At 50.9% G+C, this 25,259-nt stretch overlaps 1 protein-coding gene across 1 annotated transcript; it reads right to left on the bottom strand.

The window, feature by feature from the left end:
* Positions 1-281: 281 nt before the first annotated feature.
* LOC142068415 (uncharacterized) lies at positions 282-24,483 on the bottom strand. The gene is made up of 10 exons (XM_075124016.1): positions 24,439-24,483; positions 22,684-22,770; positions 21,954-22,172; positions 21,308-21,330; positions 19,508-19,623; positions 19,174-19,206; positions 11,991-12,070; positions 11,199-11,325; positions 2,693-2,806; positions 282-489 (listed from the first exon to the last, which is right to left on the bottom strand). The coding sequence occupies exons 1-10, from the start codon at positions 24,466-24,468 to the stop codon at positions 485-487; spliced, it is 834 nt and encodes a 277-aa protein (XP_074980117.1). The 5' UTR covers positions 24,469-24,483; the 3' UTR covers positions 282-484.
* Between the last annotated feature and the right edge of the window lie 776 nt (positions 24,484-25,259).

Here is a 25,259-nt window from a genome sequence, read left to right on the forward strand (position 1 = left end):
GCTGCAATTTAAGCCCATTGCTTCTTGTCCTGTCCTCAGAGGTTAAGAAGAAGAATTTTTCTCCCTCCTCATTCAAACAACCTTTTATATGCTTGAAGTTGATGAAAGTTTCAAAGGGGAATTCAAATGGATCAAAAACAGAGTATTATAACCCGGGGTTCTTTCAACCCAAAGCTCTAGGTAACTTTATTCTGTGCCAGGTGGTGTCAGGAAATAAATCCGTGGAGACATGGCCACCCAACCAATAACTTGCTGGCACAAACAATACAATACAAGAGGGGTCTCAGTTAAAGCTTTATTTTATTGAGTCTCAAGCACTTACACACATCTGCAACATGCGAGGAAAACACCCCCAACCCTCGATAGTTACCAAAGTGTGGTGTGGCTCTCAAGCGGTGCATTGGCCCATCTTTCAGCTGCCCTTGGGAATCCTAAATTGTATCCATGAAGAGATCCCGAAGAGTCCAAACCTCTCACCGCTTCTTTATCCTTGTTGGTAGACAATGACATATCAAGCAAAAAAAACCAAACCATGTTCGGTAAGCCATTTCAAAAGCTAAGTGAGAGGTTTTCTCTGCTTGCTAATTAGCCAGATGTGTTCCTGTAAATTTTGCATGTCTTGAGGCCCTGACGGACACCTCTGAGAGGGCAAATGTAGACAGGCCTCTTGCTTTTCTCCTAAAACATAGGCCCCAGCACATCCAACAGCGATTTCATCAGGGAGGGACGTAGGTGCAGGCAAAGTTTGAGCCAGAGGCTCCCTTCCTTCCTGGCTTTGTCATGCATGGAATGGGTTCCCTAGGGAGGTGGTGGAATCTACTTCCTTTGAGGTTTTTAAGGTCAGGCTTGACAAAGCCCTGGCTGGGATGATTTAGTTGAGGTTGGTCCTGCTTTGAGCAGGGGGTTGGACTAGATACCTCCTGAAGTCCCTTCCAACCCTGATATTCTATGATTGTATGATTCTCTGCTAAGCTGCACTCCCTCAAAAAGGCCCACAAGTTTTGGCTGCTGTTAGCAACACGTATGATCATCAATTTTTCACTATTGGTACTGATCCAAATCGTGTTCATCCCTGTGTCTGACAATTCTGTTCTTTACTAGATTTTCAGACAATTTGCCTTTTACTGAAGTTAGGCTTACCGGCTTGTAAATGTCAAGATCGCTTCTGGAGCCTTTTATAAATACTGGTGTCACATTAGCTATCCAGTCATCTGGTCCAGAAACTGATTTAAATGATAGCTTACAAACCATAGTTAGTAGCTCTGCAATTTCACATTTAAGTTCCTTCAGAACCCTTGGGTGAATCCCATCTGGTCCTGGTGATTTATTGATGTTGAATTTATCAGTTTGTTCCAAGTCTCTTCTAATGACACCTCAATCTGGGACAGTTCCTCAGATTTCTCACCTAAAAGAGAATGGCTCCAGTTTGGGAATCTCCCTCACATCCTCTGCTGCGAGGACTGACGCAAAGAATTCATTTAGTTTCTCTGCAACGGCCTTATCGCCCTTGAGTGCTCCTTCAGCAACTTGATCGTCCCGTGGCCCCACCGGTTGTTTAGCAAGCTTCGCGCTACTTCAAAATTTTTTTTCCCGGTTACTTTTTGAGTCTTTGGCAAGTTGCTCTTCAAATTCTTTTTTGACCTGCCTGATTGTACTTTTACACTTTCTCCAGCTTATGTTCTGCCCTCTTTCTCAGCAGTTTGTCTTGAATTTGGGTATTCTCAGTTGTGACCCACAAAGGAATGGTTACAGGGGCTTTCCACAGTTTATGTTCCTTTCTATTTTCCTCAGTAGGATTTAATTTACAATTTTTAAAGGATGCCTTTTTGCCTCTAACAGCTTCTTTTAGAAGTTTAGACACGGAGGCACTTTCTTGGTCTTCTTACTACGTTTTTTTAATTTAGGATATACATTTAATTTGAGCTTCCACTGTCTTGTTTTTAAGTTGCCATGCAGCTTGCAGGCATTTCACTTTTGAGATTGTACCTTTTAATTCCTGTTGAATTAACGTCCTCATTTGGGTGTAGGTCCCCTTTCTGAAATTAAATGCAACTATGGTGGGCTTCTTTAGTGTTTTCCCCCTTCCACAGGGATGTTAAATTTAATTATATTATGGTCACTATTACCAAGAGATACACCTAGAGTCACTTCTTGGACCAGATCCCATGCTCCATTTAGGACTAAATCAGGAATTGCCTCCCCTCTGGTGGGTTCCAGGACTAGCTGCTCCAAGAAGCCGTCATTTATGGTGTCAAGAAACTTGATCTCTGCATCCTGTCCTGAGGTGACATGTACCTGATCTATCTGGGGATACTTGAAATCCCCCATTATTACTGAGTTTTTTATTTCTATAGCCTCTCTAATCTCCCTGAGCATTTCACAGTCACGGTCAACTAAATAAGTGTTGGAGAGATGGACATAAATCAGGGACTGAACTTCCCCAAATTCTGTCCAGCAGACATAAGGGGATCAATTCTGCCTGTAAATCCCTCAGGGGGAAGGGAGGTCAAGGAGGGAGCTACTGCCAGGTGTCACTCAGGATGGGTAGGAAGTCATGAACGACATCTGCCCTGAGGATACAAACCTGCTGGGGACAATTCTGATCTCAGAGAACTCACAAGGTCTCGGTCGGGAATCCCAGCTGTGTCCTTCAGACACGGACAGGTTTTGAATTGATTTCATGATTCCTCACCTGTGCAGGCACCTCTCAGGGTGCCTCCTTCCTCTGAATCAAGGAGATCTGGGAGCCACGGCTCTTTGTCTTGTTCCAGATGGGAGATCACATCAGGTGAGAAAACTGGAAACTCTGCACAGGGAAAGGAAATCAGGGGGGTGCATAGGAGATTTCTCACAATTTTTTTATTATTTTAACCCCAACCCATTTTGGTGTAGGCTGAGGCTAGCTCCCCGGATGTTCGAATGTGTAGAACATTCTGCTTAAAATTTTTGTTGACTGCCACTGCACGTCGAGTGGATGTTTTTAGAGAACTAGCCACAATGACTCCAAGATCTCTCTCTTGAGTGGTAACAGCTAATTTAGACCCCGTCATTTTATATGTTTAGAGTTGGGATTCGTTTTCCACTGTGCATTACTTTGCATTTACCAACAATGAATTTCATCTGCCATTTTGTTGCCCAGTCACCCAGTTTTGTGTGGTCCTTTGTAACTCTTCGCAGTCTGATTGGGATTAAACTATCTTGAGTAGCTTTGTATCATCTGCAAATTTTGCCACCTCACTGTTTACCCCTTTTCCCAGATCATTTATGAATATGTTGAATAGGACTGGGCCCAGTATAGACACCACTATTTACCTCTCTCCATTCTGAAAACTGACCATTTATTCCTACTCTTTGTTTCCTAGCTTTTGTTTCCTGCTCCATGAAAGGACCTTCCCCCTTATCCCATGACAGTTTACTTTGTTTAAGAGCCTTTGGTGAGGGACCTTGTCAAAGGCTTTCTGAAAATCTAAGTACACCATATCCACTGGATCCCCCTTGTCCACATGCTTGTTGACCCCCTCAAAGAATTCTACTAGATTGGTGAGGCCTGATTTCCCTTTACAAAAACCATGTTGACTCTTCCCCAACAAATCATGTTCATCTCTGTGTCTAACCATTCTTAATTCTGTTGTTTACTAGAGTTTCAACCAATTTGCCTGGTACTGAAATTAGCCTTACTGTCCTGTGATTGCCGGAATCACTTCTGGAGCCTTTTCTAAAAATTGGCATCACATTAGCTACCCTCTAGTCATCTGGTATAGAAACTGATTTAAATGATAGGTTACATACCACACTTAATAGTTCTGCAATTTCACATTTGAGTTCCTTCAGAACTCTTGGGTGATACCATCTGGTCGTGGTGACTTGTTACTGTTTAATGTATAAATTTGTTCCAAAACCTCCTCTAATGACAGCTCAGTCTCAGACAGTTCCTCAGATTTGTCACCGAAAAAGAATGGCTCTGGTTGGGGAATCTCCCTCTCATCCTCAGCCATGAATACCGATGCAAAGAATTAGTTCAGATACACTGCAATGGCCTGATCCCCCTTGAGGGCTCCTTCAGCATCTCAAAAGAGAGATTGCAGAAGACTGGAAAAGAGCAAATACAGTGCCAATCTATAAAAAGGAAAATAAGGACAACCCAGGGAATTACAGACCAGTCAGCTTAACTTCCGTACCCGGAAAGACAATGGAGCAAATAATTAAGCAATCAATTTGCAAACACCTAGAAGATAAAAAGGTGATAAGTAACAGTCAGCATGGATTTGTGAAGAACAAATAATGTCAAACCAACCTGATAGCTTTCTTTGACAGGGTAACAAGCCTTGTGGATAGGGGGTGTGACAAGCTCGGGCCAGATGGCTACAGGACAGTGATCCCATTGGGATCCAAGAAGTGGGCCGGCGGAAGAATGCTGAATTAAGTCTTGCCCATAGTCATCTTTTTGGGAGGCATTTGGGGGTAGAGAAGACCCTGGCACGGGACCTACAATGGTTCTTCTGGCCCAGGGTACATGAAGAACTGCGGAGGTACTGTGCGTCCTGCCCGGAGTGTCAGCTGCACAGGCCCCATCCCCACTTGAGGGTACCTTTAGTACCCCTTCCCACCATAGAGGTCCCCTTCGAGCGAATAGCCATGGACCTAGTGGGACTCCTGGAGAAGACGGCTTGGGGCCACCAATATATACTCGTTGTTTTGGACTATGCTACTCGCTACCCAGAAGCCGTCCCCCTGCGGAAGACAGCCTCTAAAATGATAGCCAAAGAGCTGGTGGGGATCTTTGCCTGAGTGGGGCTACCAAAGGAGATATTAACAAACCAAGGAACCCCGTTTATATCAAAGCTAATGAAGGACCTCTGTATGCTGCTCCATATCCATACCCTGAGAACTTCAGTCTATCATCCACAGACCGATGGGCTGGTAGAAAGGTTTAACTGAACCCTCAAGGCTATGATATGGAAGGTGGTAAGTCGGGATGAGAAAGATTGGGACACCGTACTACCTTACCTTATGTTTGCTATCCGGGAGGTACCTCAGGCCTCAACTGGGTTTTCCCCCTTTGAGTTATTATACGGACACCACCCCCGTGGCTTACTAGGTATCTGGGAAGAGGAACCCAATGAGGGGAGAAATATAATTGAACATGTATTGCAGATGCGAGAATGGATAGCCCGGGTCACCCCTATTGTATGGGAACATTTGGAAAAGGCACAGGAGGCCCAGCGAACCCATTACAATCGCCAGGCAAAAGTCCGACAGTTCCAACCAGGGGATCGGGTGATGGTGTTGGTACCCACGGCAGAAAGCAAGCTTCTGGCCCAATGGCAGGGGCCCTATGAGGTGGTTGAACCCGTGGGGGAAGTAACCTATAAGGTGCGGCAACCAGGATGCTGGAAACAAGAACAGATTTATCACATTAACCTCTTAAAACCTTGGCACCAGTGAGAGGCATGTGTGGTGGCCCAAGAGGCCCCGATCCAGGGAAATAACCTGCAGGAGCAGATCAGGATGTCCCCTGATCTGACACCGAACCAGAAGAAGGAGGCAACTGAGATGATCAACCGGTACCAGGACGTGTTTTCAACCAAACCAGGCCGGACCACCGAAGCATATCACCACATTGTCACAGACCCTGGGGCAAAGGCCCTACTGGGTCCCAGCGGCAAAAAGGGAGGAGATCAAGGCAGAGGTAAAAAGGATGTTGGAGCTGGGAGTCATTGAGGAGTCCCACAGTCAGTGGTCAAGCCCGATTGTGTTGGTGCCCAAACCCGATGGCACCACTAGGTTTTGTAATGACTTTCGCTGGCTGAATGAGAGATCCAAATTTGATGAATACCCCATACCCCGTATCGATGAGTTAGTTGACCGCCTGGGTAATGCCCAATTTTTGACCACCCTTGATTTAACAAAGGGATCCTGGCAGATTCCCCTTGCCAAAGAGGTGAAAGAAAAGACGGCATTCTCTACACCAGAGAGTCTGTTTCAATATCCCATTCTTCCTTTTGGACTGCATGGGGCACCTGCCACCTTCCAGCGTCTTATGGACAAGCTCCTATGGCCCCATACCAGTTATGCAGCGGCATACCTGGATGATGTGATTATTCACACCCCCGACTGGGAAACCCACTTAGGAAAGGTGGAAGCGGTTCTGGACACGCTAAGACGGGCTGGGCTCACAGCCAACCCAGCCAAGTGTGCTATAGAGCTAGCCGAGGCTAAATACCTTGGCTACATTGTAGGAAGGGGCATGGTCAAGCCCCAACTAAACAAACTGGAGGCTATCCAAAATTGGCCCCGGACGAATCAGAAAAAGCAAGTCCGGGCATTCCTGGGTGTGGTGGGGTACTACCGACGATTTATTCCCCATTTTGCTACCAGAGTGAGTCCCCTGACAGACCTGATAAAAGCCCGGGGTCCAGACTCCAGACACCACTCCATGGTGAAGTGGACAGATGCCGCAGAGAAAGCAGTCATGGATCTACAGACAGCCCTCTGTAGTAACCCCATGCTTATAGCCCCAGACTTCAACAAAGAATTCATTTTACAGACAGATGCGTCTGAAGTAGGATTGGGAGCGGTCCTATCGCAGATGGTCAGAGACAAAGAACACGCAATCCTCTACCTCAGCAGGAAACTCCTCCTGAGAGAGTAGAAGTATGCCGTTGTTGAGAGAGAGTGCCTTGCTGCGAAATGGGCCATGTAGGTTTTTACCTGCTGGGACGACGGTTTACGTTTTTACCTGCTGGGACGACGGTTTACCCCTGTGACCGACCATGCACCTCTCCAGTGGATGCAGCTAAATAAAGAGAAGAATGCAAGGGTGACCAGATGGTTCCTGTCCCTACCACCTTTCCAATTCACCATACAACACCGGGCTGGAAGCCACCATGGCAATGCAGATGGCTTGTCACAGGTACACTGCCTGATGTCCCAAGTTGCCAAACCCCATGGTGTTGAGTTGGGGGGCGGGGAGAAGGTATGTGACAGGGTTGGGCCAGATGGCTACAGGAGAGTGATAGAAGGCAGATATATTAGCCCCAGGTTAAGCAGGTCCCTTTTCCCTGGGTAAGGTAACAGGGGCAGTTCCAGAATAATCAGGAACTTGCTGGAACAAATTAGGGCAGACAGACTAATTAGGACACCTGAAGCCAATTAAGAAGCTGCTAGAATCAATTAAGGCAGGCTAATCAGGGCACCTGGTTTAAAAAGGAGCTCACTTCTGTCAGTGAGGGGCGTGCAAGGAGCTGAGAGTGAGAGGGCGTGCTGCTGGAAGACTGAGGAGTACAGACGCTATCTGGCATCAGGAGGAAGGTCCTGTGGTGACGATACAGAAGGTGTTGGGAGGAGGCCATGGGGAAGTAGCCCAGGGAGTTGTAGCTGTCACACAGGTGTTACACGAAACACTGTGAACAGCTGTGATCCACAGAGTGCTGGGCTGCAACCTGGAGTAGAGGGCAGGCCTGGGTTCCCCCCATTCCCACAACTCCCTATTGGATACAGGAGGAGTTGACCTGGACTGTGGGTCCCACCAGAGGGGAAGGTCCCTGGCCTGTCCCCTGACCTACTAGGTGGACCAGCAGAGACTGCGGGGATTGTTCTCCTTCCTTTTCCCCATGCTAGCCAGTGATGAGGTTAGCTGAGTGAACGGCAGGTTTGAGCCACTAGCAAAAGTGGCCAAACTGAGGGTTGCCCTTCTCCTGACCTTCTCATGAACAAACTAGGGAAATGCAACCTTGACGGAGCTACTAAAAGGTGGGTGCAAAACTGGTTGGAAAAACGATCCCAGAGAACAGTTATCAGTGGTTCACAGTCATGCTGGAAGGGCATAACAAGTGGGGTCCCGCAGGGATCGGTTCTGGGTCCGGTTCTGTTCAGTATCTTCATCAATGATTTAGATAATCCCATAGAGAGTACACTTTTAAAGTTTGTGGACGATACCAAGCTGGGAGGGGTTGCAAGTGCTTTGGGGGATAGGATTAAAATTCAAAATGATCTGGACAAACTGGAGATATGGTCTGAAGTAAACAGGATGAAATTCAATAAGGACAATTGCAAAGTACTCCACTTCGGAAGGAACAATCAGTTGCACACATACAAAATGGGCAATGACTGCCTAGGAAGGAGCACTGCGGAAAGGGATCTGGGGGTCATAGTGGATCACAAGCTAAATATGAGTCAACAGTGTAACACTGTTGCAAAAGAAACGAACATCATTCTGGGCTGTGACACAAAGTGGGACTGTTCTTAATGTTTCCTCTGAATATTGTGGAGGTGCCTCAGTTTCCCCTAGGCAGTTCTTAAGTATCTAAGTGGGGGGATAAAGGTGTATGATCGTTGCAGAGCCCTAGAGGGCAGGTGTGTGCAGGGGTCTGGATACAGAGAATGGCCAACACCCTGTTTCCTGGCCACTGATGGCCTGGGCCCTTCCCCCCTGCAAGGTGAGAGCTGAAGAGTTGGAGAACAAAGGGATCCGGTGACCTCCTGGCCCGGGAGAGGGACAAAGCCCAGAGGAGGAGGGGCTGGAGGGAGTTTCAGTTTGGGTCTGGCTGGGGACATGGAGTGAAGGGCAGACGTGGTTGTCTGGCTCACTGCCCCCCAAAATGGACCCGGCTGAGGGTCCTGTTCTCTGTGCCTACAAACTCTGTTTTAGACCATGTTCCTGTCGTCTAATAAACCTTCTGTGCTACTGGTTGGCTGAGAGTCCCGTCTGACTGCGGAGTTTGGGGGCAGGACCCTCTGGCTTCCCCAGGACCCCGCTTTGAGCGGGTGATAAACCTCATATTTTCACTGGTTAGAGAAGTCATTTTGCCAGTTACAGAATGCATTTCTTTTCTGTTGAACGAATGCTAGGATGTCCTCATTGTTTTCGTCAAACCAGTCTCGGTGCCGATGAGCGGCATACCCTATGGTTTCAGCACATGCATTGTGGACGGTATTTTTAAGTTGATCCCAGTGCTCTTCCATGTCAATGGTGTTATCAAGCAAGTTAGAGAATTCCTGACAGGCGTTACTGCAACATCTCGCAGCTGGCTTGGTCGTTAAGTGCTCTGACGTTCTACCACTTTCGCTTAGTCTTTGGGTGTTCGCGGCGTCACGGAGCAAGCTGCAGGTACATGACTGACCTCACTAATCGATGGTCTGTCCAACAGTGATCCGTACCTCTCGTGTCTCATATTACACGGACGTCGGCGTATTCTCGGGCTCTGACTATAACATAGTCAAGGGGGTGCCAGTTTTTGGACTGAGGATGTTTCCTGATGGTCTTAAATTTGTTACTCTGCCTGAAGGTGGTATTTGTGATGAGCAGGTCACGCGCCACACATTTGCTGAGGAGGAGAATACCATTGGGGTTCACATTTCCCACCACTTCTTTGCCTATCGTGCCTCTCCAGAGCTGGCAGTCCCACCCGACTCTGGCATTGAAATCTCCCAGGAGGATGAGTTTGCCTACCTTAGGTGTGGCTGTGAGGACCGCATCGCGAGCGCTATAAAACTCCTCCTTGTTGTCCTCCTTACCATCGAGTGTTCGGGCGTAAGCGCGGATGACGGTGGCATATTGGTTGTCGCTGAGCTTGAGCCGAAGAGTCATGAGATGCTCATTGATCCCCACTGGTTGCTGACTGGCGATCTTATTTTTGATGGCAAAGCCAATCCCGTGACTCCCTTCAGGTGGCTTTCCTTTCCAAAAGAAGGTGTAGCCACCTCCATCCCCTTTTAATTGGCCCTCATCAGCCCGGCGGGTCTCACGAAGAGCCTCCATGTCAACGGTGAGTCTTGCCCCTTCTCTGGCAAGTCTGGGAGTTCTTCTTCCTGGGCATTCACTGTGCTTGAGAGTCCATAAGGGTGCGGACGTTCCAGGTGACAAAATTCATTGTCTTCTATCTCTTGTTTTGGCCTCGGAGCTGAGTGATCCCACTGGATGCGGCCTTCCAGTTGGAAGTGTGTGAGACAGCCTATGTTTGGGGCACCTTTTCTAGCCCCCCTCCCCGTTTGGGGCGAGCAGAAGAGATCCTAAAAGAGGCCTGCTCTGTCAGAGCCACCGGTGCCGAAAGACACTTCTGTCTCATCCAAGCGCAAGACGGCCATTGTCGCCGGCAAGCAGATTTGTGACTAAAGACTGCCAGAGATCACGGCTCATGCAGATGCTAATCCCACAAAAACCACACGAGACTTGACAGGAGGAAAACCCTGATGCAGTGGCAAGGAGATCCCAGACAACCCAGACAGGTTTAGATTGGATATTAGGAAAAACTTTTTCACTAAGAGGGTGGTGAAACACTGGAATGCGTTACCTAGGGAGGTGGTAGAATCTCCTTCCTTAGAGGTTTTTAAGGTCAGGCTTGACAAAGCCCTGGCTGGGATGATTTAACTGGGAATTGGTCCTGCTTCGAGCAGGGGGTTGGACTAGATGACCTTCTGGGGTCCCTTCCAACCCTTATATTCTATGATTCTATGAACCAGCGGCCTCCCTGCTGCTGCAGCCCTCATCCGCCTTCACAGCCACAGAGTACAAGAAGATCTTCTATATGGGCCCGACCCACCATTGGGGTCTTGCGAAGTTTGGACCACAGTTAGTCAGGAGCCTCGTCTCAGACCTGCTTGCCAAGGGGGATCCTACAAGGAGTATGAAAGCTCAGAACGATGTAGCTCTGAGGGTCTTTAAGCCTACGCAAGACTCCCCACCGCGACAAGGCTGCGGTCCATAAGAGAGGGTGGAGGGATTAGTGGACGATAAACGTGCACAAGGGTGTGTTTTTGCCATGAGCATTGTCGGGACTCTGGTGGCACACACGCTAGATGTCTCCTGGGCTTAGAGAGGGGCAAGTGAGGGCAACGACTCAGAAGGAATCCTCTAGGAGAGGGCAAAAGCATGGTAATATTTTGCAAGTCTGTGATGGTTTGTGTGGCGTAGGCTCCATCTGAGGGCTGGCCAGGCGTTGGAAGCTTCTCTTCGTTAGGCTGGACCGAAACCCAAGTTTTACCATAGCCAAGAGAAGATTGCAGACTTTGTGGTATACTGCCCCTGTGCTCTGTTCCCCGAGTGTTGTGTAGTGAAGAGGGCAGAGCCCTAGTGGTGTGTCATCTGCATGTCGGGGTGATGCTGAATCAGGACAGAGGAGAAGTGGCATTGTGGGGGGAGACGTGAACCTTATCTCTGCATTTCCCCTTCTCAGAACCACGGGGACGGGAATCCTTACCCAGCGAGGTCACGTTCTCGTAGTTCTCCTGCATGACGTCTCTGTAGAGGGCTCTCTGAGCGGGGTCCAGCAGGGCCCACTCTTCCCTGGTGAAATACACAGCCACCTCCTCGAAGGTCACCGGCCCCTGAAAGAGCCAGAGCCGCACACTCAGGACCTGCTGCCCCACTCACGGCCCCACTATTCATGGGGTAGCAGGGCCAATCAAACGGATACAGAGTCGGAGGAGTCCCACCCACCACCTGCTCGGTGCATCCAGGAGGCATTGTGGAGACGGGAGATAGAGAGATCCCCTCGTCCTTCCCAGCAGATAGAGGGGGAAGGGTCTTCCCTTTCATCCCACTCAACAACTTCCCAGAGGCTGAACTGGAGATAAAGACCCTCCTTGTAGGAATCCCAACACCCTCCCCACTGTCAGCAGCTGGAGGTCAGGGGATGGGGCATCTTCCCTAAGCCTCAGTGGTGGGAGCCTCCTTCATAGCATAGCAACCGCTGGTTAGTGGGTTCACGCTCCAACACTGGGAGTCTGGGAAGTTTTCCCAGCCCAAGCGAGTTTGTTTCCTGTTCCACAAAGAGGGGAATTTCCACACCCAACCCCCATGGCTCTATTCCTACAACCGAGACCCCGATTTATCGAGTCCCAGCAGGTTCATCGCACCTTGCCCCCCTCCCTTTCTCCACCCTGTGCCCTTCCTGCACCCTCCCACCCCTAGATCAACCCCCCCCTTCCTGTGTATTCACTGTCCCACCGGCTCCTGCAGGAACCCTCCAGCATTTCCTCAGCATCCCTACCTGAGCCAGCTCTGCCATGCCCATTTCCCTTCTCCAGGCAGGCTGGGAGAATCTGGAGTCACCCGGGGATGTTCTGCAGCCTGTCAGGGACAGAAGGGTTATTGGGGGGAATTCAGACCAGTCTTTAGGTCATTTCACATTCTCACTGGCTTTTCCTCTGTATAGACATCGACTCTCATGATGGGAAAATGCTCAGTGCAGTGCAGACCCATCCCCTCCTACTAGGATTAAACCCACTGACACACACTGTACCTCAAAGTCGCACCCTGTAAACCCCAGATTCACAATTCATATATGGCTGTGATATTTCATACAAAGCAGGCCATGTAAGTTATCATATGAAAGTTCATGATCTGCTGAAACACGCTGTCCTGTCCAAATAGATATATTGTTAGTGTGTAGGAAGTTATGAGATTTTGTTACAGAAAAACGTCGTAAGTTTCAGCATCTCTGCTATAAAGGGTAGTGATCTCCGCCCAGGCGGGTGCTCAGTGACCATTAATCAGCAGGAGAGCTGTCATCAAGGGATTAGGAGTCAAGGAGCACCACTCAATGGGGACTGCACCGCTCTATGACTCAGTTGCTCAAGACCACACCGGGGGGGATTGCTCAACCCTGTGACCCAGCAAAGCCCACCCGGACATGTCTGGGCTAGTATTTTCCAGGCACATGGACTGAGGGTAGAAAATACAGGACAGTGGCATCATGCCTTGACCTTTCTCCTCCCCCACCTATGCCAGAAGCAACAAGAACGTTGAGAACACAAAAACTTCATCTGAGGGGACTGGTCCCAGGCTTAAGGGAGAAGTCTGTGTATTAAGAACTGTAACATCCAGTGGGGTGAGAAAATTGCTTGATTGAAATACTGCCTAGTGTAATAAGGTTTACGATTTAGATTGTGCACTTATCTTTTATTTTCTTTGATAACTATCTCTGACCTTTTATGCCTCCCACTTATAACCTATCTTTCTGTAGTTAATAAATCTGTTTTATACTTTCCCTAAAACCGTGTATTTTGCTTAAAGTGCTTGGGAAATCTCAACTCGGTTTACAAAGGCTGCTGCATGCCCTCTCCACATTAAGGAAGGGGAGATTGGGTAACAAACTTACACTGGTCAGGCTTCTGACCAGGGCAAGACGGTACAGCTCTGGGGTGCAAGGCTGGGGCACTGGGGGCAATTGGCTGGTGCCTTTCTTTTTGCAATTCATGAGAGGCTTTGGGAGCATTCATGCAATCTAGCTGGGTGGGGGGCTCCACATGCTGTTGTGCTGAGTGGTAACAGCACCTGGAGGGGTTTGCTGCTTGCCACTAGCAAAGCATTGTGAGAGTCAACCTAGGCTGGAGGGTTAATGGGTCACTGTGGTACCCCAGTTCCAGGGTGTACACTGGGGATCCCATCACAGTGGTGCAGCAAGCAGGATGAAATGCACCGCTTGTTGTTCTGAGGGAGATTTGCACTTCAGACATTGGGGTAAAGATTTGAAGTGTGGTGGCTGAGAGCAGGTTACCGGTTTGTTGTTTTCTATTTGCTTATTTCGGGAAAGGGAAGCTTAAAGATGAGTGAAAGCAGTGAAGCAATTGAAAAGTTGGAGGCGGCAGAAAAAGAGAGACTATGAGCATCCGCTGAGAATGGAAGAACTGGAGATAAAAGGGAAAAAAGAAGCACCTCAGCGAACCTTAGACCTCAAACAGATAGAGGCCATGGCACAAGGAATCCGAGGAAAGAGAGCGGAAACACCAACTGGAACTGCTAGAAAAGGAGAACCATCACCCTCCTACACACACCTCCGAGTCTCATCTCTGCAAAAATCCACAATTGGGACCACCCATGTCCTGCATCCAACAAGACAGATGATACTACTGAATCTCTTTCCACACTTGAAAGGCTATGTGCAGTGCATGAAATCCCAGATGCCAAGAAAGTTCCGACCCTGATTGCAAAACTAACTGGTAAAGCTGAAACTGTATTCAATGGAATACAAATTGAAGATGCTTTAGACTCCTGGACATTTAAATTTTAAAAAAACAAACAAACAAACTGGTTTGCAATGGTTTCAAATTACCCCTGATACATAAAGAGTGAAATTTAGAAATTTTAAGAGGGGTGCTGGTTTGAGTGAATATTTATACAGAATGAAAGATTGACTGGGCAAGTGGGTGAGCGGCAAAGGGGTGGAAAGTTTTGAACAAATGTTTGCTCAAGAACAGTCCTTAAATATACGTAAAGATGGTGTAAAGCAGTGTTCATGGGATAAACATGTAACGACTGTGGAAGAGATGGCTTCTCTAGCGGCTGGTGTCTTTCAGCAGACCTAGGCATCTATTGTGAATAAACCAGAGAAAGAGGGGTTTAAACCTGGTGGGAAGCAGGGTTACTGTTTCCCTCCTGGAGAAGAAAAAGGGTGGCTGGGATGCTGGGCACGCACCTCCCCAAAACCATTCCTCTAATCCCCATCCCAAATCCCCTGGGAAACCAGAAGAGCCCAAAAGGTGCGATCTCTGTAATTCCACTAAAAACAACAAGGAGTCCTTGTGGCACCTTAAAGACTAACACATTTATTTGGGCAGAAGCTTTTGGGGGCTAAAACCCACTTCATCAGATACATGGAGTGGAAAATACAGTAGGCCGAATATATATTACAGCACATGAAAAGATGGGAATTGCCTTACCAAGTGGGGGCGGGGGTCAGTGCTAACGAGGCCATTTCAATTAATGTGGACGTGGCCTAGTCTCAACGGTTGACAAGAAGGGGTGAATATCAAGAGAGAGAAAATTCCTTTTGTAGTGCTAAAAAGGCCAGTGCAATCAAGGTTCAATCAAGGAACACATGACTTACGAGGAGAGGCTGAGGGAACTGGGATTGTTTAGTCTGCGGAAGAGAAGAATGAGGGGGGATTTGATAGCTGCTTTCAACTACCTGAAAGGGGGTTCCAAAGAGGATGGCTTTAGACTGTTCTCAGTGGGAGCAGAGGACAGGACGAGGAGTCATGGTCTCAAGTTCCAATGGGGGAGGTCTAGGTTGGATATTAGGAAAAACTTTTTCACTAGGAGGGTGGTGAAGCACTGGAATGCGTTACCTAGGGAGGTGGTGGAATCTCCTTCCTTAGAAGTTTTTAAGGCCCGGCTTGACAAAGCCCTGGCTGGGATGATTTAGTTGGGGATCGGTCCTGCTTTGAGCAGGGGGTTGGACTAGATACCTCCTGAGGTCCCTTCCAACCCCGATATTCTATGATTCTAGAATTCTATGATTCTAAGGTGGATGTGGCCCATTCCCAACAGTTGACGAGAAGGTGTGAGTATCAGCAGAGGGAAAATTACTTTTTGTAGTAACCCATCCACTCCCAGTCTTTATTCAGACCTAATTTGATGGTGTCCAGTTTGCAAATTAATTCCAGTTCTGCAGTTTCTAGTTGAAGTCTGGTTTTGAAGTTTGTTTGTTGAAGAATGGCCACTTTTAAGTCTATTATTGAGTGTCCAGGGAGATTGAAGTTCTCTCTGACTGGTTTTTGAATGTTACAATTCTTGATGTCTGATTTTTGTCCATTTATTCTTTTGCATAGAGACTGTCCGGTTTGGCCAATGTACGTGGCAGAGGGGCATTGCTGGGTATCACATTGTTAGATAAAGCTTATGCCCAAATAAATTTGTTCGTCTCTAAGGTGCCACAAGGACTCCTCGTTCTTTTTGCTGATACAGACTAACACGGCTACCCCTTTGAAACCTGTAATTCCACTGATCACCTGAGGAATAAATGCCCTCTGCTGGGAAGAAGCAGGCAACAAATTGCTCATGTTAGTTCTGCGGCCCTCAACACAGAAACCTCTCAAGCGATTGAGACTTATCACCTTGTTTTTGAGGGAGTAGCCTCTGCAGAGCCAGACACGAAGCACATTTTGTCAGGATTAGTGGCAGGGAATACCTCAGGTGGGAAGACAGAGGTGCAGAAATCTCTGTGATCAAGTGGAGGATAATTCAAGGTGACATACGGCCAGGTCAGACGGCGGAGCTTTTATGAGCAGGAGGTGACAGGATTCTTGTGCCTTTGGCAAAAATGTGCATAGAAACTGGTGGTTTAGAAAGTTTATTAACAGTGGGGGTGGTGGACGATAATCCCGTTGACATGTTAATTGGACGTGATTTTTTCCTTGTAGCTCAGGCTATTAAGGGGTTTACCTGCAACAAGGAGTATTATGCTGGGACCCCAGAGGGAAAGGGTAAAGTCCCAGGAATTACTGACGGAATAGGAGACAGCCTCCTTGATTACTGTGCAGCAGGGGGAAGCCGCGTGCTTCCAGGGGTGAAGGCGGTTGAGACCAGCTCCTGCTCTGCAGCGTCTGCTCAGGGAGGGAGGGAGAAATTATTGCCTGATGTCAGTGAGAGAACTGTCCCAGTTGTTAGCTGGCAGAGTTTTGCAGCTGAACAAGGGACAGATCTCACTCTAGAGAGGAGGGCCCAGAGGAAGAAACTGGGGAAGGAATAGTGGGCGTACAGGAATGTCTCCTCACTGGTCACTTGGGAGAGGATGCCCAGGACAGGATGGCTGATTCAGCATCTGGGCACCCAGGCTTTGAGAGGGAACTTTCCAACTGCCCTTCCAGAGTGGAGCAGTCACACAGCTGACCTCTCGGGGATAGAGAGAGGGGTAACGGAGGGGACCCCAATCCAGGTTCCAGTTTTTTAGGATGCTGTTCCTGATATTAAAATTAAAAAGGTCACAGAGGAGTTTTGAAACTAAGGGCTGGGGGGGAAGCCGACAGGTGCACGTGGTTTGGACAGAGACATCCCTTAGGGGAAGTTCTACTAGAGATTCTCTATGTCCTAGTAAGGAGGAGAGGATGGAAGGTAATAAAATACAGGTAAGATCTGATGAGAGAGAGTCAAATGAAAAAAAGAGTCCCCTTCAATTGCATCATATAATGGCAGACAGCTAAAAAGTGACACGTTTTAAAGTGCTTATATACCAGTGCTGGAAGTCTAAATAAAAAGATGGGTGAACTAGAGTGCCACGTATTAAATGAGGCTATTGATATAATAGGCATCACAGAAACTTGGTGGAATGAGGCTAATCAATGGGAGACAGTAACACCAGGGCACAAAATATATCGGAAGGACAGAACAGGTCATGCTGGTGGGGGAGTGGCACTATATGGGACAGAAAGCGTCGAATCCAATGAAGTAAAAATCTGAACTGAACCAAACTGTGCCATAGACTCTCCATGGACAGTAGTAATTCCATGCGCTAATAAGAAGAACGTAGCAGGAGGGATCTATTACCGACCACCTGACCAGGATGGGGATAGTGACTGTGAAATGCTCAGAGAGATTAGAAAGACCATTACATGAAAAAAACTCCATAATAAGGGGGGGGTTTCAACCATCCCAATATTGACTGGGTACATGTCACCTCAGGACGGGATGCAGAGATAAAGTTTCTTGACACCTTAAATGACGGCTTCTTGGAGCAGCTGGTCCTGGAACCCACCAGAGGGGAGGCAATTCCTGATTTAGTCCGAAGTGGGGCACAGGATCAGGTCCAAGAGGTGCATAGAGCTGGACCGCTTGGTAATAGTGGCCATAATATCACTAAATTTAACGTCCCCGTGGCAGGGAAAACACCACAGCAGCCAAACACTGTGGCATTTAATTTCAGAAAGGGGGACGACACAGAAATGAGGACGTGAGTTGAGCAGAAATTGAAAGGTACAGCGCCAAAAGTGAAATCCCTGCAAACTCCATTTAAATGTATACCCCAAATTAAAAACCATAGTAAGAGAACCGAAGAAAAGAGCCATTGTGGCTAAACAACAAAATAAAAGAAGCAGTGAGAGGCAAAAAGGCATCCTTTACAAAGTGGAAGTTAAACCCTAGTGAGGAAAATAGAAAGGAGCATAAACTCTGGCAAATGAAGTGTACAAATATAATTAGGAAGGCCAAAAAATAATTTTGAAGAACAGTCAGCCAAAGACTCAAAGAGAAAGAGCAATTTTTTTTGTTTAAATACATCAGAAGCAGGAAGCCGGCCAAACCACCAGTGGGGCCACTGAAGGATGCTGAAGGAGCCCTCAAGGACGATAAGGCCATTGAGGAGAAACTAAATGAATTCTTTGCATCGTTCTTCACGGCTGAGGACGTGAGGGAGAGTCCCAAACCTGAGCCATTCTTTTTAGGTGACAAATGTGAGGAACTGTCCCAGACTGAGGTGTCATTAGAGTTGGTTTTGGAACAAACTGATACATTAAACAGTAATAACTCACCAGGACCAGATGGGATTCACCCAAGAGTTCGGAAGGAACTCCGATATGAAACTGCAGAACTACTAACGAGTCGGTAACCTACCATTTAAATCAGCTTCTGTACCAAACGGAGAACGCCAATTTTTAAAAAGGGCTCCAGAGGTGATCCCAGCAATTAAAGGTCCCAGTAAACCTGACTTCAATACCGGGCAAACTGGTTGAAATTATAGTAAAGCATAGAATTGTCAGACACAGAGATGAACATAATTTGTTGGGAAAAAGTCAACATGGTTTTTGTCAACGGAAATCATGCCTCACCAATCTACTAGAATTCCTTGAGGGGGTCAACAAGTATGTGGACAAGGGGGATCCAGTAGATATAGTGTACTTAGATTTTCAGAAATAAAATGCGGAAATGCTGGGGCACGGAACAGAGACAAGTTTAGGAGCTTTCTCTGCGACGCCCTGGTTCTGTGGATTCTGACTGTGTGCGGATGTGGTCGCCCCATCTCAAAAAAGATATATTGGAATTGGAAAAAGTACAGAAAAGGGCCACAAAAATGATAAGGGGTATGGAACATCTTCCATATGAGGAGAGATTAATAAGACTGGGACTTTTCAGCTTGGAAAACAGACGACTAAGAAGGGATATCATAGAGGTCTATGAAAGCATGACTGGCATGCAGAAAGTCAGAAAGAAAGTGTCATTTCTTCACACAATGCACAGTCAACCTGGGGAACTCCTTGCCAGAGGATGTTGTGAAGGCCAAGACCGTAACAGGGTCCATCAGACATCACATCAGGAGGGAATCAGTCAGGGGGCTCACCCGGCTTCCCATTGTTCCACCCTTCCCAGGTGCACATCGGGGCTGGAGGCCGTGAAGCCCTGTCGCGAACATGGTTATTGGTCTGAAATCTCCCCCCGGTCCATCAGAGACAGACACGTACCTGTGTCACTCCCCAGCTCCCGTCGCAGCGTCTCTAGGGGAAGGAGAGGACGGGAGAGAGGAGGATTCAGTCCCTCGCGTTCATAGAGAAATCCCCATTGGTTATTAATGTAACTGCTCTAAACTACGGGATGGTGACACAGACCGAGGCCCACAATGCAGTTGCTGCAGACAGAGCCAGCCCCACAGGGCGACTCTCATGGGGAAGGGCGACTCGCGGAGCTGGGGCTGCGAGATGGAGCCTGGGGTCAGTGACATCTCGAGAGTCCCCGACTCCTCCCCAGGGCCAGGGTCGCTCTAACCAGAGGAGACGCCACCCCCAGACTCCCACTCACCTTTGAATCCCCGCAGGACCTGCTGCAGGACGGCACTTGTCAGAGAGAAATCGCTGAGCCTCCTCTCCAGCTCCGCAAACCCCGGCTCCGGCTTCCGAAACGTCCCGTCCTCCCTGCTGGGGAAAGAGGGGGGGTGAGAAATGGGCCTGGATCCCCAGATCCTGAGCCCAGCAACCCCCAAACTCCAGCAAACCTGGATCTGTGTTTTGCAGCCCGGGATGGGCACTGTTCTAGTGAGTCACCTGCCTTCAGCCCTGTGCCGGCCACGGGCCCAGAGAGGTGGGACACGGGGAAACACTGGGGCAAGGAACAAAGACAAGTTTAGGAGCTTTCTCTGAGACGCCCTGGTTCTATGGGTTCTATATGTCCAGATGTGGTTGCCCCATCTCAAAAAAATATATATTAGAATTGGAAAAAATACAGAAAAGGGCCACAGAAATGATGAGGGGTCTGGAACAGCTTCCATATGAGGAGAGATTAATAAGATTGGGACTTTTCAGCTTGGAAAAGACGACTAAGGGGGAATATCATAGAGGTCTATAAAAGCATGACTGGCGTGCAGAAAGTAAGTAAAAAAGTGTCTTTTACTCCTTCACATAACACAAGAACTAGGGGTCACCCAATGAAATGAATAAGCAGCAAGTTTAAAAAAAAAGAAAATATTTCTTCACACAACCTGTGGAACTCCTTGCCAGAGGATGTTGTGAAGGCCAAGACTACAACAGGGTTCAAAAAAGAACTAGAGAAGCACATGGAGGATAGGTCCAACAGTGGCTATTAGCCAGGATGGGCAAGGATGGCGTCTCTAGCCTCTGTTTGCCAGAAGCTGGGAATGGGCGACAGGGGATGGATCACTTGATGATTCCCTGTTCTGTTCATTCCCTCTGGGGCACCTGGCATTGGTCACTGCCAGAAGACAGGACACTGGGCTAGATGGACAGTTTGGTCTGACCCAGTGTGGCCGTTGTTATGTTCACAGCCACCTCCCACATTGGGAAATTCCAGTAACAAGGGGCACCAGCACTGGGATTACGTGGAAAGGGAGGAGACACAGACCGAAGAGTGGGTGTGTTCCCACATGTCACTGTGGACACAGACAGAGCCCAGGTCTTCAGCAGGGAATGAACGTGGGCCCTTAACACCAAAAGCCCTGAGCCCTTCAGCTAAACCAGTAACCCTAGGGTGTCCAACTCATTTGGCAGACAGGGCTGTCTTCCACTTTCCGGTACGGTCAGTGAGGCAGGGCATCAATTTAAGACTCTGCACCCCACCTCCATTCACAGCAGGACACCAACGGCTTTCAGTGGGACACCCAGGCACAAAGGGGAGACTCCAGGATCAAGCACCCCAAGGGGAATAAAGGAAGTCAGTGTCTATGCTGACACAGGCCAAGGGCATTCACACCCCTCTGAGCCGCTGTTTCAGGCTGTCTGCAGACTCAGGAAGGCAACATTGTCTCCGTGTCCATTTGGGAGGGTTTCTTTGGAACTAGAAACTTACTTTAAAAAAAAAAATCGAAAGCTGAGATTCTGCACACTCTGAATACGTGACGTGGCCCCATAAATACGTCAGACAGCCTGGGTCTGGCCCCTGGCCCATATGTCTCACAGCCCTGGTGGGACGTATCAGCCGTCAGAGACTAACAGGCTCTTCCCCTTGCTGAGGCAGCCACGAGGGGACACAGAATCACAGGCTCTAAGCCGGCGTGTCACGCTGCCGGGGCAGGGGGACGCCCTGTATTCAGTGCGGTTAGCAGACCTAACACGCCATGGGGGGAGGGAGACAGAGCCCAGGACTTACCTGCCCCCAGAGCTCCCAGCACCCTGGAGAGGAGAGAAAGGAGAGGCCGTCAGAGGGGGTGTCCCAGGCTGGGGAAGCCTCCTGCTCCGCAGGGAATCACCATGGGAGCCTCTGGTATTTAGGGGAATTTCAGACCCTCAGGTTCTGGTTCAGAGACCAGCTGCCGTCTCCCCCCCGTCCCCACCAGCAGGGACGGTTGCTCTCAGCAGCCCCAGCAATCCCTGCTGGGAGGTGGAAAGTTTCTCCCCGGCCACTTTAGAGGCAGAAAATGTTTCTCTGCCTTGAGAGTCAAATTCCTCCCAGTGCCGAGAGCCCCGCAAGCCCTCTGGCCCCAGTAACCCATTAACCTGGTGAGAGTGGGATTTTAGGCCTGGCTCGGGACCTCTGCACGGGGGAGGGGATTTACAGACATTTACAGCGGAGGAGAGAAGGTCTCGGGGTTGCAGCACCCAGGACCCATCCCTGGTGCTGCCACAGACTCAGTATGTGACCTCGGGCAGCGCTCTGCCCCTCTCTGTGCCTCAGTTTCCCCCTTTCTCCCATAGGGTGATAATTACCCCTGTCCCCCCTTTGTAAAGTGCTTTGGGGTCTGGGGCAGACGCTCCTACAGGAACGCTGCGTGTGATCATTGCAACGACAGCCTGACCTGCAGGGGTGGGCTCAGCAGCTGCCCCTTCTCTCCTCCCCGCTCCCCGAGCAGGGAAATCTCCCGGGACACTCGGCAGACGCCCGCATCCCTTCTCTGGGCAATGGCTCTCTCTAGCTCTTCCAGCCGGGACAGCAGCCGCTGCTCCTGCTCCGCCAGAAACCCTCGCAGATCCCGCCACTCCCAGACCATCTTCTGCCTCTCGGCTGCCGTCCGGCTCTGCAGCCACAGGGAGAGGGCGGGTGGGTACCGGGGGAGACCCATAAATGCCCCTCCCGGCGGGTGGGGGAGTTATTTCCCAGAGCGCGGGATCTCTTGCGCTGGGGGACGGGAAGGTTATTTACCCCAGCAAGGGGGACGGATCAGGGCAGGAGTGAGCTGTACATCGCTCATGGGGGGGGACTGTTCTCCCCAAAACCTCATCCAATTGCCCTGGGCCAAACCCTCCATCTCTGCAGCCGGCATTTCCTCCCCATTCCCCCAGGTGCGGGAAAGGCTCCCCGGTCACTGTGACACGCAGACAGCCCGTGGGCAGGGGCTCTGGGCTCACACAGACTGACCCGCTCCTGCCCAGCAGCCTCCCGCACCCTACGGGCACCATGCCACCCCCGTGTCGGACCCTGGGCTCCGGTGGGGACGGGTCCCTGGCTGAGGCTGGCAGGCCGGGCCCTGCATTCGCCGTCACTCGGGGCACCGGGATCCCTGGCGAACCTGGGCCCTGGGCACCTACCAGCAGCTCCTGGCTTTGCCGCGGCTCCTCGGCTTCGGCGGCTTCTCTCTCTTTTCCCAGAGGGGCCCGACGCTCTCGGGGGGGCTCCTGGAAGAAGCAGGGGAGGGGGGTTACAAACCGCTGCAAACGGCCTCACAACGGCCCGATTTCAGGGCCCGTCCTGCCCTGCCGAGCCCCTGGGACTCAAGGAGACTTTTTCCCCCGGCCTCGTTCAACCTCAGCGAGGGTGACGGGGGAGGAGATGGTGAAGGGGGGGGGGAACACAGAACCCCATGCTGAAGTGACAGGGGGCAGCCCAACCCCCACTCCCCCCGCCCGCCCCCCCAGCTTTGAATATCAGGTGACTCTACCCACACCCTAAGCAACAACTTCAGACATTCCCCCAATTCCAACCCCCCCACGCAGCCCCCAAGTGCCGATCTGAACATGAAGCCCCCCCATCGAGTACCCCCCCAAACTCGCCGCTCTTCCCCTCCCTCTGACATCCCCAAACTCCCCGTCTGCCCCCTGCCCACTGACACCCCCCAAACTCGCCGCTCTTCCCCCCCACTGACATCCCCAAACTCCCCACTCTTCCCTCCCCCCACGGAAACCCCCCCAAACTCCCCGCTCTTCCCCCCCACTGACACCCCCCCAAACTCCCCTCTCTTCCCTCCCCCCACGGACACCCCCTGAAACTCCCCGCTCTTCCCCCCACTGACATCCCCCCAAACTCCCCTCTCTTCCCTCCCCCCACGGACACCCCCCCAAACTCCCTGCTCTTCCCCCTTACTGACACTCCCCCAAACTAACCACTCTTTCCCCCCCACTGACATCCCCAAACTCCCCATTCTTCCCCCCCCACTGACACCCCCCAAACTCCCTGCTCTTCCCTCCCCCCACGGACACCCCCCCAAACTCCCTGCTCTTCCCCCCACTGACACTCCCCCAAACTCACCACTCTTTCCCCCCCACTGACATCCCCAAACTCCCCATTCTTCCCCCCCCACTGACACCCCCCAAACTCCCTGCTCTTCCCTCCCCCCACGGACACCCCCCCAAACTCCCTGCTCTTCCCCCCACTGACACTCCCCCAAACTCACCACTCTTTCCCCCCCACTGACACCCCCCCAAACTCCCCTCTCTTCCCTCCCCCCACGGACACCCCCCCAAACTCCCCGCTCTTCCCTCCCCCACGGACACCCCCAAACTCCCCTCTCTTACCTCCCCCCACGGACACCCCCCAAACTCCCCTCTCTTCCCTCCCCCCACGGACACCCCCCCAAACTCCCCGCTCTTCCCCCCAGACACCCCCAAACTCCCCTCTCTTCCCTCCCCCCACGGACACCCCCCCAAACTCCCCGCTCTTCCCCCCCACTGACACCCCCCCAAACTCCCTGCTCTTCCCCCCCACTGACACCCCCCCAAACTCCCCGCTCTTCCCCCCCACTGACACCCCCCCAAACTCCCCGCTCTTCCCCCCCACTGACACCCCCCCAAACTCCCCGCTCTTCCCCCCACTGACATCCCCCGAAACTCCCCGCTCTTCCCTCCCCCACGGACACCCCCCCAAACTCCCCGCTCTTCCCTCCCCACTGACACCCCCAAACTCCCCGCTCCAAACAGCCCCCCATCCCCAGCAGCCCCCCCCCCGATACACCCTCCCCCGCCCCGCCCCCCGCGCTCCCGGGCCGAGCCGGGCTCCGGGCCCCCCCCGGCAGGAGCGTGTCCGCCCCACGCGTGTCCCCGCCCGCTCCGCGCCGCCCCCGGCCCCACCGCGCCGCTCCCGGCCCCGGCCCCGGCCATGGCCCCGCCGCGGCGGACTCACACAGGGCTCCCGGGCCCGGGGGGGGGCAGGAAGGGGCGGCTCCTGCCCGGGCCTGGCCCTGCCCCTCCGGGCCCCACGAAGGGTGTTTGGGACACGCGGGGAATCGGGGAACCCCCCCCCCCCGAGCCTGCAGGATCAGGCCGGGATGCAATGGGGGGGGGGCAGCTGCAGTGGGGGAGTTGTGGGGGGCAGCTGGGGAGAAGGGTGAGAAGCCATGGGGGGGGGGTCTTGCCTCCCCTGAACCCCCTCCAAGGCCCTTGTCCGGCCGAGGACCTGGCCGTCGCTTTTCCCCACCGGTGCTGCGGGGGGTCTGTGAATGATCCATGCTTTGCAGGGATTTTTATTTTCCATTTCTACCCCCGTATGAAGTGACATTTCCAGCCCCCCATGCCCGGGGCTTTAACCCCCTTGGCGAGTCACGGTTCTTTGGCTGAATGCACATGTGTGGGGCGGGGGGGGGGGGGTTGTTCCTGGGAAGACGTAAAGCGTAAAGTGACCAGATGTCCCGATTTTATAGGGACATTCCCGATATTTGGGGCTTTTGCTTATATCAGTGCCAATTACACCCCCCCCCCGTCCCGATTTTTCACACTTGCCGTCTAGTCGCCCTAGTTATACCAACCAAAGCCCCGGAGTGGACAGCAGGGCGCGGCCATGTGTAGACGTGGCCTTCGATGTCATTTATTACATCTTGCTGGGAGGCCATGTTCCGGTGAGACGGCGGTTTGGTTTGATTTTTCACGTCACGGGCAAAAAGTGTAACCAGGAG

Source organism: Caretta caretta, chromosome 28 (assembly GCF_965140235.1).
Source record: "Caretta caretta isolate rCarCar2 chromosome 28, rCarCar1.hap1, whole genome shotgun sequence".
NCBI lineage: Eukaryota > Metazoa > Chordata > Testudines > Cheloniidae > Caretta > Caretta caretta.